The 21,178-nt window shown below is 43.5% G+C and overlaps 2 protein-coding genes across 3 annotated transcripts; one reads left to right on the forward strand and one right to left on the reverse strand.

Moving 5' to 3' along the window:
* The first annotated feature begins 298 nt into the window (after positions 1-298).
* rbm22 (RNA binding motif protein 22) lies at positions 299-13,075 on the forward strand. The gene is made up of 11 exons (XM_064351863.1): positions 299-450; positions 2,198-2,251; positions 2,569-2,598; positions 3,331-3,463; positions 4,132-4,232; positions 5,201-5,373; positions 9,177-9,377; positions 10,139-10,303; positions 11,129-11,217; positions 11,343-11,474; positions 12,027-13,075. The coding sequence occupies exons 1-11, from the start codon at positions 397-399 to the stop codon at positions 12,173-12,175; spliced, it is 1,281 nt and encodes a 426-aa protein (XP_064207933.1). The 5' UTR covers positions 299-396; the 3' UTR covers positions 12,176-13,075.
* Positions 13,076-14,193: 1,118 nt separating this feature from the next.
* LOC135263614 (myozenin-3-like) lies at positions 14,194-21,136 on the reverse strand. Of its 2 annotated transcripts, none has more exons than XM_064351865.1 (6): positions 20,931-21,136; positions 19,457-19,545; positions 17,961-18,124; positions 17,258-17,459; positions 16,851-17,025; positions 14,194-14,999 (listed from the first exon to the last, which is right to left on the reverse strand). In XM_064351865.1, exons 2-6 carry the CDS (start codon positions 19,533-19,535, stop codon positions 14,849-14,851), a joined length of 771 nt encoding a protein of 256 aa, XP_064207935.1. In that variant the 5' UTR covers positions 19,536-19,545; positions 20,931-21,136; the 3' UTR covers positions 14,194-14,848. The 2 variants fall into 2 exon arrangements, with proteins under 2 accessions (XP_064207935.1, XP_064207934.1); XM_064351864.1 differs by having other exon boundaries at positions 20,935-21,135.
* Positions 21,137-21,178: the final 42 nt, after the last annotated feature.

Raw genomic sequence — 21,178 nt, forward strand, 5'->3', positions numbered from 1 at the left:
CTACATATTAAGCTAAACACAGAATAATAAATATTTCAATTTCAAACTAACTCCCCAAAAGGACATTTGTTTGCAAATACCTATAATTCACATCTATATTGATTTGTTAACTCTAAAACAATACACACATCCATTCCAGGATGTTCCTATCTGCTGGAAAGAGGTTTGCGATTTTCGAAAGCACTGCTCATAAACTGGCGATTGTCCTTTTGTTTGTTTTTGTGAAAAAAAATATCAAATGAGTAAATGAGGTAATTAAACGAATAATTCCCAAAGCAGATTCTCATCACTGAACACCGTTGGTGGGCGGCCCTCTACATTTCTTTGTGTTGCATTCTGGGAATCAAGCAGATCTTCGCGGAAGAGGTGCATTTTGGGAGGACTTATTTGAAGAAAATGGCGACGTCTTTAGGAGCTAACACGTACAACAGGCAGAACTGGGAAGACGCGGTATGTTTGAAAATAATTTTATTTGTTTCGAATAAACGGCATAAGCTGACTATGAACTTATTAGTTAATAGATATGAATTATTAACTATTATCGTGGGAACTTGATACCTAGTTGGCTAGCAGAGGTAATGAGACGGGGAATGTAGCTAACGTTACGCTGTGCATGCTTCCGAGCTTACACAGAAAGAAAACATTAGCCACATAAACGTTTGAATGTCAACTCATACGTTAGATGGCTAGTTAACTAACTTTCTCATGAATTGGTTTGTATCACATCATATTTAGCTATGTAGCCATTCTCTTTCATGTGCGACGTTATGATATTAGTCTGATAGCAGAGCTAGCTACCCGGTATAGCTAGGTAGCCACCCGTGGCTTTTTTGCTACGTATGATAACGTTAAATAACGTTAGCCAGTTAGACTCGCCGAAAAACAATGGTCTGGGTCTGGTTAGTCTAACCATATTCACTGTTCCATCAATGAAGGTTGAGCAGCGGTGGCACATCGAGTAAATGAGCGAAACGAAGTTCCGTTGATGGCTCATCCCTTGCGTTTTAACATCAGATAAGTCTAGCTAAGTAGCCTATCTACGTTAGCGAGTTATGTGCGAATCCATAGCAAGGTAATTATTTGTGAATTGAGACAAACTAAATGTAAATACGCTCGATCTAAAATTTAACGGTTGCTAAATTTACTAACTTTGTGTCTTAGTTACCATGGTAGTATATTATTAGCTGAGCTAACTGTTAATGCATCATCTTAATGCATTTAAATCATTGGACTCATAAACAGGGGACTTATTGCATGTGTAACGTCATGGAAAAGATTAGGAATTCAGAATATATATTATAACGTATGATATAATTTAGTTTTAATTAGTTAGCCAATACTAGCTATGGATTATCCTAAGTGAGAACGCCATGTTACCGATAGCTGTGCAAAAGTGCAAAAATAACAAACGAGGAATCTCCAGCCTGTTTTACATTACACGCAAGACACAAAAAATTGTTTAGTTCCAATGTCAATGCCACGGAATAGAATTGCTGACGCAGTTCTGACAGGTGATTCTGTGGATGCCAGACATATGTTTGGTGTCAAGGTTACCGGACCTAAAACCTTGGGCCTCTTGCAGCTTCTCTATGGCGTCCAGCGTTGCCTGGCGTTTGGTATGGGATGCGCTGCCATGCCCATGGATGTTTTTATATCGCATCACGTCGTCGTTCTCGGACTGAGCTAAAGACCCCTGCTCTTTCTGCTCTTTTCCGAAGTTTATTACAGCATAACAGGCCAAAGCAATGTACACATTTCATTGTATTTACTGCATTACTTAACACTTAAAGTAAAAGTTTTAACTCTCCGCAGAAAGGGCAGATGGAGTAAAACAGAATTGATCAGTGGCTTGATCAGTGATTACTGGCTACAGTGCTAACTAGGCAACATCGCCACTAGTTAATGTCTGTAGAAACTGACCCTGGATCATAAACTGGGTTTTAACGTCACTATTAAGAGAACATAATTGCAAAAATTGTCAGAAATAATTGTGCAGCAATCCAGGTAAATGCATACCTACCAGAAGTAAAATTGATCTAAAGACGAGTGGGCTGGTTTTGACTGTAGATGAGTATAGGTGCCTAGATGCAAGACTGCATAAGCTTTCAGATATTCAGCCTGAGATGCTTTGTAGTACCCTGGTATTAAATGAATAGAAATGAATCCTCAAACTCGGCCATCATCTCTCCCTCTGCAGGACTTCCCCATCCTTTGTCAGACCTGTCTGGGGGAGAACCCCTACATCCGCATGGTAAGTGGGCAACTCCCAATCAACAACCCTTAAGCCCCTCCCACAGTGAGATCCATATTTATTTAAAGTAGTAAACCAAACTGGAGTTGGTCACACTGTAGGAAGAAAAATAAATAAATAACTGACTCAAGTCTGAATGTGAGATGCTGATTGTAACTCAGTGATGACGATAACTTGAATGAGAAAATTGATAGAATTGGTCTTGCCACAGAGAACCAAATGACCTGGAATGATTGACAGCTGTTCTTTGGAGTACTTTATAGATGCTGTGATTACCACTCATTAACAAGCCTTTTGTTTGTTTGTGTTTATTCTAGACCAAAGAGAAGTATGGCAAGGAATGCAAGGTAAGGAAATTTCCGAACTGGAACATGATTTTATTTTATGATTGGGCCGTGTGGCTGTTTCCCTGTTTGTTTGGGCCGTGTGGCTGTTTCCCTGTTTGTTTGGGCCGTGTGGCTGTTTCCCTCTTTGTTTGGGCCATGTGGCTGTTTCCATGTTTGTTTGGGCTGTGTGGCCATTTCCCTGTTTGTTTGGGCTGTGTGGCTGTTTCCCTGATTGTTTTGGCTGTGTGGCTGTTATCCCCATTTGTTTGGGCTGTGTGGCTGTTATCCCCATTTGTTTGGGCTGTGTGGCCGTTTCCCTGATTGTTTTGGCTGTGTGGCTGTTATCCCCATTTGTTTGGGCTGTGTGGCCGTTTCCCCTGTTTGTTTGGGCTGTGTGGCCATTTCCCTGTTTGTTTGGGCTGTGTGGCTGTTTCCCTGATTGTTTTGGCTGTGTGGCTGTTTCTCTTTGTTTGGGCCGTGTGGCTGTTTCCATGTTTGTTTGGGCTGTGTGGCCGTTTTCCCTGTTTGTTTGGGCTGTGTGGCTGTTATCCCCATTTGTTTGGGCTGTGTGGCCGTTTCCCTGATTGTTTTGGCTGTGTGGCTGTTATCCCCATTTGTTTGGGCTGTGTGGCTGTTATCCCCATTTGTTTTGCCTGTGTGGCTGTTATCCCCATTTGTTTGGGCTGTATGGCTGCTTTCCTGTTTGTTGAAGGTACTCCAGAGGTGTAACGTAGCTGTCGCGGTCTGTTGCAGATCTGCGCGCGGCCCTTCACGGTGTTTCGCTGGTGCCCGGGCGTGCGGATGCGCTTTAAGAAGACTGAGGTATGCCAGACCTGCAGCAAGATGAAGAACGTTTGCCAGACGTGTCTGCTGGATCTGGAGTATGGTGGGTCTCCCTCTCTCTCTTCCTTCCCTTTCTCTTCATTGCATATGGTACCTCTGGGCACCTGTTTACCTGATATAGGGGGCACTGCTCTCATCCCTAAAGCTATTTCCAATGTTTCTTTCTTTTCTATTCATAGCTTTAACAGTGATATGTGTACACAATGTTTTGTGTATTCAGGTAGTGGCAAATAATATGGAAACTTTTGTGTAAATGACCACGCAAAGTACATTGGAAACAGGAGCTCCCACACAGATTTGGTTACTGACTTAATTAAGCTCTTGGCATCCCAGCATGCTCTGAGTCGTGTATAAAAACGCTGTGCTGGTTTGGTTGGCGGTAATTCTAGCAAGCGCGGCTGGAGAACGAGACCTCTGTGACTTTGATAGAGGGTTGATTCTTCGGCCGCGTTTAGCAGGAGCTTCAGCGATGGAAAGCAGCTCGACTCGCTGATGCCTCATAGTTGTGACGTCCGTGCATTAGTTTGAGCTCCGAGGCTAAACGTTCAAGCATCCGTAGGTCCAGTTGATGGAAAATATCATCGAGAACCATCCGTCAAGAACGAGCAGTCAAAGCCAACTAGCATGTTTGTGAGTTGTGTTTCCACGTGTACTTTATGATGTGATGATTTTAAAGTATGCAGTGATGTGTTTTTTCCCCTCCCCCCTCAGGCCTGCCGATTCAAGTCCGCGACACAGGGCTGTCAATCAAAGACGACATGCCCAAATCGGACGTGAACAAGGAGTACTACACCCAGAACATGGAGCGGGAGGTAGTATTTTCGGAGGGTCTTAACCCCCACTTTAGCGGGATGCTCCTCGTCACCGCCTCAGCGCGGCTTTGCTAGCGCTCATTAAACGGTTATTTCGCGCCAGGCTTTCGCGGGGGTGTCAATCCCCCCCCATTTTTCAGAGAGCTCATGTGAGAGTTTACACAGCAGCTGTCACCAGTAAGGACAGCTGGGTGCAGTCTGCTAAAAATACATGTCCAGTTTGTCCAACACGTTCCCACCATGCTACACCCCACCCTGGGAGGGAAGGGGGTGGGGGGGCAGGGGGTGTTTGACCACCGCATTAGTAGGTATTGTTTTGTATTAGGGGTGGTGATGGAGTAGTCTCTTTCTCTATGGGTATGCAAATCTTCAAATTGGTTTGTGCCTTTTAAGAGAGTAATCCTTCCCCTTTGGCTGGTGCCAAGGTAGCAGTACTGAAGATTAACATGGTTTATGTCATTGGTTATTGGCAGGGTTACTTGTTGGCTTGAAATCTGCTGATGTTTCCCTTTCAGAAATGTTAATTGTCGAAATATAGGAAGGTAAATTATAGTTCTGGGCAGTGTGGTTTGGTAGTTCATTTTGACTGACAGTCACGATCAGTATACTATGAGCATAAGATGTCAACAGAAACCCTTAGCACAGTGGTTCCCAGCCTTGTTGCTGGAGATCTACAGTCCTGTAGGTTTTCTTTTCAACCCTAATTTGGCACACCTGACTGCAGTGCTTAGCAGCTCAGTGAGATCTCAGTGAGATCTGTTGAATGGGGTGTGCTTTGTTAAGGTTGGAGTGACATATCTACAGGATGGTAGCTCTCCAGGAACAGGATTGGGAACCACTGCCACAGAAGATGCAGGCTTTTTTCTGATAGCATTATAAACCTGAAGCAGGGGCTGTGGGCTGGGCTAACCTCTGTGCGGGGGTGGGGCCAGATGACTGACGCATGCTCCGTCTCCGCCCCGCCTCAGCTCCAGACCTCGGACGGGACGCGGCAGGTGGGGCTCCTGGGCAAGGTCCCGGGCTCCAGCGACATGCTGCTGAAGCTGGCGCGGACCACGCCCTACTACAAGAGGAACCGCCCCCACATCTGCTCCTTCTGGGTAAAGGGCGAGTGCAAGAGGGGCGAAGAGTGCCCCTACAGGTGAGCCAGCCGCCACGGCGTACCTGGCCCACAATGCAATAGCCAGGGTCGTGTTCCTCACTGCACACAAGAAACGCCTGCTAGCCTAATTAGGGAGCTACGAGATTGTGTATCATGATGTTATGTTGATGATTTTTGCTTACGTACCCAAGAAACAATTTACGTGGCCTCAAGAAAGAATTTACAAACCAAAAAGCCTGAAACTATAATCAACTTGCCATTTACACAGTGCGCAAAAAAAAAGTACTATTGACAGTTCTAGGGTATTGGTTGACAAATTTGGACGACTGCTTAAAATAATTATTTGGCCATGCACGCACACAACGTACAAACTTTACTTCTTAACAGGTGCATCTGAAACCCTTTGACATTACAGTAGTTCTGTTATACTTGCGTAATTACAAAGCTATATGCATTTTGTAAGGGTGTGTTTTGCCTTAGTGATTTGATGCACTATGCCAGGCTTCTGTCCTCCCATTCACAGATACAGCATGTGTAGGTTTGACAAACGTACTCACATTGTCATTAGTTCAGGGACGTCAGACGAGATTCCCCAAAGGCTTGATGCAAATGCTCATATTCATAAGACTAATTACCCGGGGCTTCATTAATTAGCTGTGGAAAAAAAGTGTGCCGATTCATTTCCCCAGATCTTTTTGCAGTGAAATATGTTGGTACAAATACAGCATGTAATGTTATCAGATGATGCTAAGCAAAGATATTTGGGTCAATGAAGAAATCAAGAGCTACTTTTGATGGGGAGTGATTGGGTGGGTGGCAAGCATACAAACCAGCCCGTTTAGAAATTTAATTTGACATTCCTGCATTAACCATCTGAAGAGGCTTTTTGTTTTTTTCAGTCTGTGTTCTAGAACTCCATTGCTTGCAGTTTCCAGTAGTGATTGTTAAATCAGCATTAGAATGTTCCGTTAAGAACATTCTAATGACATTTTTTTGACTCATGACCTCACCAATCCTTATTCAATTTATTTGGTCATCCTGTAGAATTTTCTACAACTTTCCACAACACGGTCTGCTCCACCCCACCACACACACACCACTCTCCAGTTTACTTTTACATTTCTGTTTCAGTTCTGTACTTTTTCTGAGGCCTTTATGCATCTTCGCAAAATAAATTCCATTCATTTGTCCCAGTACGTCAGTGACAAACATAAATCCCTTAGTCGCTCCCGCACCCTGCTTAATTCGGGCTTGAATTAATGATGTTTATTTTTAAAAACGGTCTTCAGGCACTTTTTTTTGAAAAGGTGAGCATCTTGCCACTCATAAGAATGAGTGTTCCAGTCTGGCAGGACATTGTTTCCTGTTGAATAATGTTTGTGTCCCGTTAATCGCAGTTGGAGAGCATATAAATCAGTTGTAGCCTAATTGAATCTGGCAGCTTTTGCTGGATGTGCTCCAGCCTTGCATTGTGTTCTCCTGACGATTAATTATGGCAGGCCCAGTGAGGAGTTATTGCGTGTCCTCGATGTCCAATTTGCGGTTTTCCTCTAGTTTCCCGTCTTTCACGGCGCGTTCGACATTTTGTTGTACTACTTGAACGATGCATCTTTGCTATCGAAGATTTGCATTTTACTAGTCATAAATTTTGAGCCGCCAGCTGCACTTTAATTAGGGGCCAAGCACCGAAGGTGCAGGGCACCTATTGTAATCGTTAGTATTATTATTATTATTATTATTATTATTATTTCTGCAATGCGAGTCTATGGCAGCCCATAGAACCCATTGGTGGATTTTTGTGAAATTTGGCACATTGATAAAGGACAGTCCAATCTATCCAGGCCACGAATTTGGGGTCAATCCAGCCAACTCTGTAGCGCCACCAACAGGCCAAACTTCAAGGTACATTACTGCTTATAACTTTTGAACCGTTTGTCCTAGAGTTGTGCCGATTGCTTCCGCTGAATCCTTGGGTCTTGCCGATTCCAATGCACCCATTGCCGTTAAAACGCGTCATAATAGATTTTCCGCCATTTTGAATAATTTAAAAAACCTACTTTTGTGAACTAGTCCTGGGGCGTTGATCCGATCATCACCAAATTCGGACCATATAATCTACAGATAGTCCTGACCAAAATAAATTCACAGAATTTTGATGAAGCAATGTAAATGGCCACAATGAGCCAATGAAAATTGAGAAGGACGTGGCTTGTAACATGAAGGTGTGTAAATTCTGAACGGTGTCACTTAACAGCATGAAACTTGGTAGGCATATCAGCAGCCATGAGTGGAGGCTAACCCTCCATTTGCGGCCTGATCAAGCCAAGTGGTGGCGCTAGAGAGCTCATTATCGGTTTAGGGCTAACCGCTAGGCCGATGTTTTCGAAACTCGGCACACATACATTGGGGCACTCTATGTGGACAGGGAGCAAACATGAAGCCGATTGGCCAAAAGGTGGCGCTGTCATGAGCAAAAAGATGTTTTTCTTAGATAATTTTGAACAAGCGTATCTCCGTCCCCATTTGAGCTACAGCCATGAAATTTTGCACATATGTGCAACTCGTCAAGGGTAACAAGTTTCTAATTAGGACCCATAAGCCCCGCCCATTAGATTTTCCACAAATTAGACATCTTTTGGCTTAGAGCTGTGATCTTCCACAAATTAAACTTTTCTGACAAACGCTTCAGTTGCTTTCTGCCATGGAAGTCTACGGCGGCCCCTTCAACCGACTGGTCGGTTTTTACAAAACTTTGCAGAATGGCTGTGCCGCTCTCCCTGCGACGGACTGGTGTCGTCTTCAGGGGATCCTCCGGTTGCTTGTCGGCCAGGCGCCCCATTCGCGCTTGGCCCCGCCATTGCTGCTCGCAGCTATATTTGTACTTGTTACAGCAGAAACCTTCCCAGGTGCACAATAGTGCCGACTAGTGGCACCAGAGTCAGAGAACTAGTCAGCTTTCAGCCCACTGGTGGCCTTAAGTTTGAGATGTTGCAATTAAAGCAGCACAAGTTCACCAGTGAAGTAGCAACAGTGTGTTGTGTTAGTCTGCATTTGCATATATACTCACATTACTAGTTCACTAGTTACATACACTTCTTTTCTCTAGTTTGCTAGTAAAGCCAATGTGTTAACTATTTAGGTCACCACATCCATTACTAAACTAGTTGTAGTAAGTGGACTAGTTTACACAAACCATGATTTACTACTTAACTCGTAAGAATTCTGATATAACAAGTACAATACAGGTGCAATTAGTGGCTCAAAATGAATGACTAGTAAGGTGCAAATCCTTGGTATCAAAAAGGCTTTGTTCAACTAGTAAAACAAAATGTCAAACGTGAGAAACAGCCAGTGGGAAACCGCAAAATGTCAAACGTGAAAAATGCACATCAAGGATATGCAATAAATCCTCATTCAGCTTCCCATTATTAATGCTTCCTGGTTGACTTGCAGTACCATTGAAAGCACACCAGATGGGGCTGTTGTACTTTTTTCACAACATTCCTATTGTGATGACCGTAGCCAAGAAGGTCGTCATCCAGCGCTGGGTACCTCCCTATGATACCTCCTCACATGATATCACTGAAACTGGTTGTAGTGTTTGTTCGATATTTAGTTCCCCCCTCCCCCTCCCTGAAGTAGTTTCTGTGACTATATGTTTAACTTCTGCTTTGCTATTTTTACACATTAATGCTTTTAAGAAATGCACAAATGTATCATGCCTTTCATGGTCAAGTAATTCACTCTGTATGAGAGCACTGACTAAATAAGTAAATGTAGTGGTAGAGTTCAGGGTACTAGCAGTCAGTATGTCACCGTGTCCTTGTGTCTGACCTTCACAGGCACGAGAAGCCCACTGATCCGGACGACCCGCTGGCCGACCAGAACATCAAGGACCGGTACTACGGCATAAACGACCCGGTCGCCGACAAGCTCCTGAAGAGGGCCTCGACCATGCCCCGCCTGGACCCCCCCGAGGACAAGTCCATCACCACGCTGTACGTGGGCGGGCTGGGGGACAGCATCACCGAGTCCGACCTCAGGTGAGGAGAGGGGAAAGGGGGGGGGGGGGGAGTGGTCGTCCTGTGAATTTGGGGGCATTCACAGTGTGTGAGTGCAGCCCCTGGTTGGGTATCAAACCCTGATTGTGTCTGTAGTTGTTCTTCTCTCATTCCACACCAGGCTCTGGTTTACTTGTGGAGTTGAAGAGCAGTGAGACACAGTAAAATATTCAGTGTTAAATAAACTTTCACGGAGTATATACGGTCTGTATTGGACTCGTATGTACTCTGTAGGAGTTGAACTAACACTACATATGTTTCTGTGGACAAGCCTATGGTTATGACTGGGAATGCAGAACTGGCAGAAAAATACTAAAATCTGGGTTTGTAATTAATCTATGTATAAATGTGTTGGAGGTCTCGATGCAGTCCCAGCACTTTGTGATTTGAACCAGGAGGGTACGTAGCACATGATTGAACTGAGGGAAATCCACCAATCAGCTTCTCACTCTGCAGCTACTGGCTGCTACTCATAAGACCTGACATTCGTTTTACAGGCTTTTACATAGTACATTGCATCTACAATATAAGGTGGATGTGTAGTTAAGGTTTTTTATAGTAAGCTGGGTATTGCTTCCAATTATTAAATAATAGAATGGAGATATAATGATAAATTATTATATACAAGAAAATACAACAGTTTATGTGATGTACCTATTTGATGTTCATCATAGATGGTCGGCGCTAACATTAGTGACACATGACTGCGGTGTGCTGACTCGACCCGTTTCCCCCCCCTACAGGAACCACTTTTACCAGTTTGGGGAGATCCGCACCACCACCATCGTGCAGCGGCAGCAGTGCGCCTTCATCCAGTTCGCCACGCGCCAGGCCGCTGAGCTCGCCGCAGAGAAGTCCTTCAACAAGCTCATCATCAGTGGCCGCAGGCTCACCGTCAAGTGGGGGAGGTGAGCGGCTCCTCGCACCTTCTCGCGCCCGCGTCCCGTCCGTGTGTTCCGTCTGTCCGTCTGTGCGTCCCGTCTGTACATCCCTGTGTAATGCTATATTTCCTGTTTGTGTAGAAGGCTGCATAATTTGCAGCCTGCAGTATTTTTTGTTTGTGTAAAAGGGTGTAGAGTGCACTATACTGACTGGGGTGTGCAGAAGGGCTGTTTGTTGACTGACAATCTAACTGGGAGGGGCTGTATGTTGATTGACAGTCTGACCGGGAGGAGCTGTATGTTGATTGACAGTCTGACAGGGAGGGGCTGTATGTTGATTGACAGTGGGTGGGCACGGTGGCATAGTGGTTAGCACTGTCGCCTCGCAAGAAGGAGGTTCCGGGTTTGAATCCGGGTCTGACCGGATCCTCTCTTCGTGGAGTTTGCATGTTCCTCCCCGTGTTTGTGTGGGTTTACTCCGGGTACTCCGGTTTCCTCCCACACTCAAAGACATGCATGTTAGGTGCGCTCCTGCAGTTGCCCTTGACCAAGGCACTGGCCTCAGAACTGGAGTTGGTCCCTGGCCGCTGCACTGTGGCTGCCCACTGCTCCTAAGTAACTAGGATGGGTCAAATGCAGAGGACAAATTACCCCACGGGGCTCAATAAAAAAGTATATCTTATCTTATATCTTATAGTCTGACTGGGCGGGGATGCATGTTAATTGACAGTGAATGGGCGGGGATGCATGTTGATTGACAGTGAGTGGGCAGGGCTGTATATTGATTAACAGTCTGACTGGGAGGGGGCTGTATGTTGATTGACAGTCTGACTACAACCTCTGTTCCCACAGATCTCAGGCTGCGCGGGGTAAGGAGAGAGACAGAGACGGGGTCACCGACACGGGACTCAAACTGGACCCTGTGCCTGGCCTGCCAGGAGGTATGTGTGTGTGCGCGTGCGTGCATCTGTGTGTGTGCGCGCAAGAGTGTGTGCAAGTTATGGATTTGCTCCATGTGGCCTGTATCTCACCTCGTAATTGTGCCTCCCCCTGCCCGTCCCCCCAGCTCTGCCGCCGCCCCCCGTGTCAGAAGAGGAGACCCCGGCCAACTACTTCAACCTGGGTCCCAGCACCTCCCCTGCAATCATGAACATCGGCCTGCCCCCTCCACCTGGGGTAGCCCCACCTCCACCACCAGGTAAATGCACCACGCCCTAGATTCTCCTATACTGGATCTCTCATCATCATCATCATCATCTCTGCTACCTGAGAACAGTAGGCTCTGGTTGCTAACAGGAGTTTGTGGTGCTGAATAGAGTGCAGAATAATCATGACCCTTAGTCAAATTGTTATGTTTCCATTTCACTGGAGATTATGTTAAATTTTAAGAACATGGATCACAGTATCTGGTAGGTCTGTGGAGTCTGTGGTTTCACCCTGAGCTTAGAAGGTGAAATGCAAAATGGATTAGTCCAAAAAAAACATTCTGCAGTCATAGTCAGACTAAAAGATGGCAGTGCTTACTACGTCAGGGTTTCTGTTTTGATCATACACAAATGAGCAGAAGCTCAGTTTTGGGCAGAAAATCACCTGTCATTTTCAAGTGTGATATACTGTAGGTAGACTTATTCAGCACCAGAACAGTTCTTCAGGCATGAGTGAGGTCTCATGAACCAATTAACAAGCAGGTCTCTCCACCAGTCACTAGTTTCAGCCAATTAAAATTGTCCATTTGCGTTCTGTTATGCAGGTTTCGGACATCCCATGTTCCATTCCATGGGTCCCATGGGAACCGCTCCGCCCCCTCCCATGGCCATGAGACCTCCGGGCCACATCCACTACCCTTCCCAGGATCCTCAGCGCATGGGCGCCCACGCCAGCCGGCACGGCGGGTCCTAATCTGGCAGGCGCGCCGTGCGCTTCCCGCGCTCAGACTGCCGATTTACATTTTATCCCTTTTTCTTTTTTTGTATACCGTAATAAAAAAAGTGGAACGAGACTGAGTGAAGCATTGTTGTAAAATTAGCTGAAATGATTTTTTCCCCCCCAAATGATTGTCCTTTTCAGAAAACTTGAGAAATTGTTTTTGTTTTTCAGGCAGGAAAGATACCCAAACTGCCATGCACACCATTAACTGTTATTGATATGAAGGCTCACTCATATCAGGAAATAGTCTCTGAAGACAGTACGTGGTAGAGTTCTTTGCTCCACAGAAAGGGCTCATTAATATGTTTCACGCACACACACCCGACACACACACACACGCACACATGTATGGAGCTGTACAACTGAGATGTTATTCTTCAAATTTTCTGGAGGATAATGAGTATCCATACAATGTTTTAGCTCTGTTGAGAGGTGTTGATGAGAATGTGAACTTCCACCACGGAAGGTGACATCACACCCAAGAGCTTGAATCGGAATGCAGTTCTTCCCATACCTGGGGACCGTTGGTCTTTAGCCTGCCGAGTGAACTGTCTGTGTTGTGTGGCTGTAGTTCCAAACCTGGAACCTTCCAGACCTAAGTTGTATTGGCCACTTGTGTGTGTGTGTGCAGCTTCAGCGTTCGGGCTCTGATTGCAGTGGGAGGAAACGGCTTTACAGTGTAGTGTACACATTCAGCGAAACTGTAAAGATCATGTTTTATTTCTTAATGAGGGAAAGCAGTCTTAGGAGCTAACAAACTTGTATGATCTGTTTTTCTTTTATCCATTTTGACAAATTGTACCCTTTTTTCTTTTTTTTATAAAATCAAGAATTTTATATGTTGTCCTTATTAAACATCCTTACCATCTTTTATTTTGTTGTCTTTTTTTGGAGTTGGTCTCATTTGGCCAAATCGGCAGATGTGTTTTTTTTTTGTTGATTAGTGTTAAGGTTGATTCCCTTCGGTAGGAGAACCTCGCGTGATGTTGCATCAAAGAAATATCAGTATCAAATGGACCCGGAAGCCATAATGTGACTTCATAGGTGGGCTGAGAGTTGACCAGCCTATGGACTGCACCAGAAGGTTAGCCCTTCATTGTATTTTGGGCACATTTTAAGTATTTTTTAATTTATTTTTTAAAATCCCCATTAAGTCATTAATGTTTTTCCTTATTTACTCCCCACCTTCCCCTTGCTTAAATTTTTTTGAATTTTTCATTATTATTATTTTAAACTCAATAAATATGCCATTAAATTGAAGCCAGGTAGCAGTATACATTTTGTCTATACACTAGACCCTGTGGGGACTTCACCACATGCCAGGCTGTACTGTTAATGGCTGAAACCTGGTGAACTTTAAGATCAATTAAAAAAAATACAATTTTTAATCATGATTATTTCAACTACATGTATAATGCAATCTCCATTTAATGTGGGTGAACTAAGATGTTACTTAGGGGTGGGGTGAGTAGGATCAAGTTAGCAGCACACTTGTACCTTTTGACCTTCCTGTATAACTAAAGTGGGAGTCCTATATTTAAATCTACATACTTGATTACTGCCCATGGCACTGTGACATGCACAGCATGTAAATATACTTTTTGGCTTTTATTTGAATTTAATTATTGAAATGGTGTTTTAATGACCTTTTTAGAATAAAAGGAAGTGTTTTGTAATGTAATTATGGTTAATGATAATTGGATTATTCCTTATTTGGAGTATCCGAGCGCAGTTGCAGAATAGTGAATCGTTCGTTTTGTGGATGCTGGTGGTCTTCTGATGTACGTCTGTGTGTTCTATGCATATCAACTTGAATAAGGCCTTTTAAATCAACGAAACATTACTGCTGGATCATTCTTTGGCTTTATGTTTCCCTTGCGATGAGTGAAGCGATCTGTAGGGATTCAGTCTATTGTTTTTTTTAGTTTTTTTTTTTTTTATCTTTGAGTGCATTCATAAATAATTTTTCCACTGGCTACCAACATGGTTACTCTCATGAGCTGTGCTGTGTTCCGAACAAATACTTGCAAACTAAGCACTTTTGCACATGAAAGTACAGTCAGGTACTCTCAAATATACTGATGAGTACATGTGCAAGTATGCGAGTGCAGTATAAACAAATTTGGTTATATTTGGAAGGCATTTTACATGTCATGCTGCTATTAACAGTAAACGGTGTAGGTCAGGTATGTTTATTAAACTCTCTAATGTATTTCAGAAACAACCTTCAATATTCTTGTTGAGTAAAAACTCAACTTTTTTTCTTTTATTTGCTTAGTATTTAGGTGTCAGGAAAATACTTGCATAATGACTTCTGTACAATCAATTATTTGTTACTGCTCTCCTTTTCCTGAATTTGTATAACCTTTTAGCAGGGACTTCTGGAGACTTTACACTGCAATGCATGCTGTGGGTTTCCATCCTCCAAAATTCGCAAGAAATAATCTGGGGACATTGTACATTTGCTCTCACGTACAAATTTTTTAAACATTACCTGATATGTCAGCCTGAACCGTCCATGAATTCTGGGTAGTATGCAAGTATGCGCTTTGGAACACAACCGGCGATTTGCATCATGAACTCTGGTGGAAAAAGGAAAGCAGGGGGTGCGTTCTTCCTTCAGTCTTTTTGGGGACCGCTTCCCTATCACAGCTCTGGGGATTCGCCCCACCCTTGGGGGGCGCGGTTGAAGTCGGGGCGGTGGCACATGCGATTCCAGGCCGGGTTCGATTCTTCGTGGACCTCCATGAGCTGGAACCCGGGCGTTCTCATGTTCCCCCCAAAAGGTGTCGGGGCTCTGGAAAAAAATGGAAGGTACCCCAGTTCAACTAAACAAATGATTGAATTGCCATTGCCTAGAAACTGCAGACTGGTTTCAGATGGCATATTTACTGCCATTTTCAGGCTTTGTAAATATGAATGAATCTGATTTACTTGTCTCAACCCGCCTATCTGTAATATTTCATTTATAGACCTCCTATCCATTACTTAAAATTATTCTCTTATCCAAAGTGATTTGAAAAACTACGATATTTACCAGTCGTAAAAATCCTGTCTTTTTTCATTTTTTTGCAATAAAAGTTTGCATCCAGCTCAAGAACTGACAAGTCTGCCTCACATAGATTAGCAAGTGACACATCACGTGATTGACTTTAACACATAATGTGTCTGGCTGGAAAAAGTACAAATTCTAAAATGTACCTTCTCAGTACAAACATGATTATGTTAACAACGACCTAAGACACTGCTATATATGATGTCAATTTATGCCTGAAGTTTGCTATCAGTACCCCATTAGAATGGATGGATTGGATCCGACTACAAGTAAACAGAACACAAGCTGTGGTATAGAGATGCCATTTAGCTGAGTGAAGCCCAATGTTATAAGATTACAGGTCAGTGCATATGCTGTACTGATTATTATTATCATTAATATTAATATTATTACGCAGAAACCAAAAATATCCCTGAAATTGCCTGATCGTAAGAGTTTTACCAGTACTGTCCCATTCGTACATAGTTTATGGTCTTCCAATATTACATCGGTGGAGCGTCTGACAAAATGTTTTTCTCATATCTGGCAGGCAGGGGCGTATTACGTGAACGTTTTAAAATGGAAACAGGACTGAACTGAACGTCTGTCTGCAGAAGATCGCAGGCGCGGTGGCCGAATGGGACGGAAGCTGAGCCAAAATTCCCAACTTTATGACGTGCGCACGTCAGAAGAGCAGAAAAAATACAGCGGACCATTCAAGCTGAACTCCTCGTTTATTAAACGAAACGTTTGACCTGCTACAGAATGTTCTGACTATTGAATAGTGAAAGAATAGCTTGTATCTATAGTGTGGACCTGGGCATGAAGCTTGGGGTTACAGTAATAAATCCACCGATATGCTGTGGTGGGCTCTTTGTGGGGGAGAATCGAACGTCAGCCCTGCCTGTCTGAATTGGAAAAGAGGCGTGCCAGGCTTGAGGGTGTCTTCTTTCCCCACCCGGGGAGCAGATGGTCCCAAGGCCCTGTGGCACGCCAGAACCGGCTGGGTTTCACGAGAAGGGCAAGGGGGAAACTCGACCCAGCGATACAGCAGTCTGGGACGTGGAGTGGCCATTTTTTATTGAGTGCTCATTTCTTTTAAATTAGACTGATTACCGCTCCTTGGGTGTGTAATGTCACTGTACACTGTAAGGATTGGAACTCCCCATAGCCTATTTCAGGTCACATGGGGGAGATGGAGGGGGGTGTTGGGGGTCCCAGAATAACACTGAAAGCTAACTGCTGCATGTTCTGCCTGAGGACTTTAAAGTTGGGGTTATACAAGGAAAGGACTTGTATAGCCCCCCCCCCCCCCATCCCCACCTGTGTAATGAGGGTATAATCTATGACAGATTTACAGATCAAAGGAGGTATGTGACACCCAAGTATCAATCCACTTGGCTCATATTACTTGTTGTTGTTTTCATGGAAGCCTGATTGGTTCAGAACTTTATATTGCAGTTCAGAGCAAAGGCAATGACGTATTATTTGATTCTGGATTTCTTTCCAGCTTCTGCTTCTGCTAACTCATTTTAATAAGACCAATCATTTATGTTACCTGCGTAATAGCTAGATTTATTGGTAAGCTAGCGAATGACAGCTAAAGGGACTGACCTGTTGAAGCACTTGTAGGTGACTTTGCGGGGAGCTTCAGGGAGTTGGATGTTCACGGTCGTCACAATGTTCTCGCGGTCACTCCAGCTCTTCTGCCACGGGCAGTGGTAGGACTTTGGGATCACGGTGACATTGAACCTCTCATGGGGGACCTCCTTCAGAGGCCCTGAGTAGCCTGAGAGGAAGGAAATCTTCCAGGTCAAAGGTCATGTAGATGATTTACAACCATGTCCATTAAAGGAAAAACAGTGTGTATTAAAATGGCAAAATTGAGTCCTTGCTTTGTTTGTTGTTAGAAGCAGTTAATAGTTTTGGTTCAGTACAACAACCCGATCACTGTTAACCTGATCCCTTTGTCGTCCCTTTGTTAGCATGCGCTGGCACGCGGCTGCCGTCTCCATGGTTACCTGGAGCCAGGACATCGGGGCTCCCTTTCTTGGCCATGCTTTGTTGCAGGGATGCCAGCATGCCAGTCTTCCCACCCGGTCCGGAGAAGTTCTTCATTTGGAAGTTATCTGATTGGAAGTTATCCGCTTGGAAGTTGTGCTTCCCGTCCTGCATCCCGTCTATGTGTGATTGGCCCTGGGCTGTCTCTCCTGCCTGTTCTGTCTGGGTAGGCAATTTTAAAAATTGGATTATTCATTTGTATATATTTTTTTTCTTTTAATTTGAACAGTCCTGGTTTTCTTCTAAAACCACCATTTTGAGAGAGACCAGGCCATGAGAGAAGTGTGTCAACATTAATGTTGCATGCAGATTATTCCAATTCCAAGCCTAAACCCAAAGGATAAGAAACTAGTAAATCTTAAAAATAAAAAAAGAAACCCACCAGGTTCTTATTTCTGGTCATTACGTGGTCGTCTGGTTGAGTCAACACAGAATGTTCTCACAAGGCCACTGGAATGTTCTGTCAATGTTATAGCATTGGCACTACATGGCAGCGATATTGTGAGAACGTTTTGTGTTAGCTAGGGAAGCAGCTCGATGTGTTGCACTGGTCTTGTTAAATGGTTCAGGAAGCTCAAATGACAGAGACTACTTTGACAGAGATTCATGTGGAATGAAAGTGAGGATAAGATCTGATGAAAAGAAAGTGGGTGAGTGACTGACATGGCCCCCAGGTTTCGACGAGCGGCCCGCGTTCTCCAGGGTGAACCTGTTCGCTCTCTTCTGTCTCTCGTGATACATGAGCGAAGCCCTGTTAGCCTTCAGCCCCAGTTCCTCCATCATCACATCTTTTGGCACGCTGATCTTCCGGCCCAGGTCCAGATGCACTGAGACAGACAGACACACGCACACATACACACACACACATATGCGCATGCACACGCACACACCCACACACACACACACACATGCACAAACAAACAAACACACACACGCACGGACACACCCACGCACACACACATACACACACACACACGTGCACACAAACCCATACACACCAGTAAATACTCACAACACTTCGGCAACAAGACTCTTAATTAATATTTAATTATATTTCAATATTTAATATTTCAATGAGAATAGGAAACGAATCCAATAACTTAATTACTTGACTATATCTAATCACCCATGCAGCTAATACAGCCCTCTCAGAATGAGAGTCCAAACCTTGGCTCAGTCACAATAACCTACAGCAGCATTAGGGTTGGTTGGGAAGAAGGTGTTTCTGGCGAGCAGTCATGTTTTAAGGGTTCACTTCCTTGTTCTGTTAGCCCTGCTAGTCACATTTTAAAATTAGTTTTGCCCACACACCCATCTGAAATCAGTTTTCGATATGTGGTTCAGCTTAATAGTCTCCAGCAGATGGTTTATATATAGACTGATTGTAAGTGTTTTTTGTTTGGTGTAGGCAGCGACATACTCCCACGGCCACTCCAGGAACACACAAAAACCGCTTCAGTTCATCCCCGTAAAATTCAGAGAAAGGGGCAGGCAGTCAACAGAAAAACTCTGCCCCAAATGTTGCTTTTAATGACTGACCCTTTGACAAGCAGTAAACAAAAAGAAAATAATAATAAAATAAAAAAATATATATACATATAGCGCTTACACTCCCTCCAACAAATCACCAAACTGTATAAGCTATGAGATGTTCTAGTTTGCCATCATGGTATTACACAGTATCCCCCAATCCTAATGCCATGATCCCAATGCCATTTCTAAAACATAATATTAATATAATTTCAACAATAAGTGTTTTTTTAGACAGATTACAACAGTTAATTAGTAGTGAATGTAAACACAATTACTTGATAGGTAGTGATTTATTATTTTACTGATAAAGAAATAAATTTTTATATAATGTGTGAAACAAATAGTAAAACAAATATGGAAGGATGCCTTTACATTTTTTATTTCAGGCACATTCCTGTGTTTATCCTGTGACAATTCTCAAAGGGTGTCAAATCCAGCCCAATGTCATAAAATCAAAGCTGAACTGATTGAACTGATTAGCAGTACAGATAAACACATAAAATGGAGGCAGCTGCGGTTCAGCTTTCAAGGATAGGTGCACATGGGATGAGTGAGTTCATTTTTAGAGTTTCACAAGTAAAAACAGGGCTAGTACACCTGTTGAGGTGAATACAAAATATTCGTACCTTCCTGAAGGTCTCCGTTCATTTCCACGGCCTGCAGTTGTCTGTTCTTGGCCCGGTCACGATATGTTAGATGAATCATCTTCTGTCACCTGTTTGGGAGTTTATTAAAGAAAAATCACTGACTATGCACGCAACGCTTGCCTTGTACCCATTCTATGTGTACATGTTCAGTGCTATGCAAGGGTTATGCAAGTAGAAAAAAATATTAGACTACATTAAAGGTTGAGGGTTTATGATGAGAGTAAATACTGAGAAACAATATTAGCCTCTGTGTTAGAGACGTTAATTGTTACTAAATTATTTATCAGAGGCTCAAATGATGAGCTGAATCCAGAAAAAAAGCCTCAAAAACTATAGAATACCAAAGCAAACGCTTTGTGTGAAATCTGCAATGGTGTAATGTTGCTCTTAGTGTTAGGAATTATGAGAATATTACTATGATAAAAGCTAATGTTGCTTTTATGGCATGAGGAGTACATTGATATGCTCAGGTTATTATTATTATTTTTTTATTTGGTGTCCAAAGGGATCATGTTGATTTCCCTTCCTAATTTGGACTGTCAAATTGACGGCACAGTGAAGACATGTGGTGTCACCAGCCTGCTTCGTTACACTCTGAAGCCCACAGCCAAGCTCACACTGATTTGGAGGAAGACATTTCGTATGCAGTAGCTTTGGCATGCTGATTGACCAGTGGGGGCCACCAGAGAGCACGGAAATGCGGACACCTAACCATCTGAACCCTCCCGTAGCTTGGACAATGCAACTGGCAATTGTTCATCACCCTGTGGGGCTACCAGCTATAGTCGACTCTGGCATCCATGCGCCACAGCCTACAGCCTTAACCGCTATGAGCCACCCAGCAGCCCCAAGGTTAGTGCTAATGAGCTTAATCATAATTTTACTGTCCTATGTACTTGCTAAAGCTTTGACCAATGCTACACACTACAATATAATAATCTTATATAATAAGTGCTTTTCATACAAGCATCCAAGAATACATTTTCTAATTCAAATATATATGTTTTTACAATCAAATATATATATATATATTTATATATCATATATATTCCCTATATATATATATGTATATATAGGCCTATATGTATATATCTAGGCCTGATGCTGTGTCCCTTTTATTCCAGAGTTTTTGCTCTGCGCTCATGATATTGTGGTCTGAGTGATATGTGACCTACACAGCTCTGTGTGAAAAGTTCATTATCACATGGGAGTTCCAGCTGTACGAGTTTCCTCTATGTCTGCTATGTCCTCTTTATAGTGATACTGTACACGTATCTGCATGCGAAAGTAGCAAGGGGGTGATCCCAGCCAGTCTGTTTAATTCTGATACCTAGGATGGGCGTGAGCTATATGAAGAAGGGACAAAACACTTGTGCCTTAAATAAAATAAAACAGCCAAAAATGACTACAACATTTAACATAAGTTAAATAAAAGAAACAGGAGTTTTCAGACTTACTCTGGGAGGGTCAATTTTGAGGGTCCTGGGTCAGATCAAACGGTGTCCCGTCCTGTTTGGGTGAAGGGTCCTGTCTGCCCCTGTACTCCTCTCAAGGAGGTCTCTAACTTGGGTGTCTGAGATCAACAGAGCAGGATAAGAGATCAGGCTCCTCCAGGTTAGGTCAGCTGCTTATTTTAGTCAAGCCCGGGGTCTGCTCTGCCTTGGGGTAATGGACTGGAATTTACACCCTCTCCCTCTCCTG

The sequence above is a fragment of the Anguilla rostrata genome, chromosome 9 (genome assembly GCF_018555375.3).
Source record: "Anguilla rostrata isolate EN2019 chromosome 9, ASM1855537v3, whole genome shotgun sequence".
In the NCBI taxonomy this organism is placed as follows: Eukaryota; Metazoa; Chordata; class Actinopteri; order Anguilliformes; family Anguillidae; genus Anguilla; species Anguilla rostrata.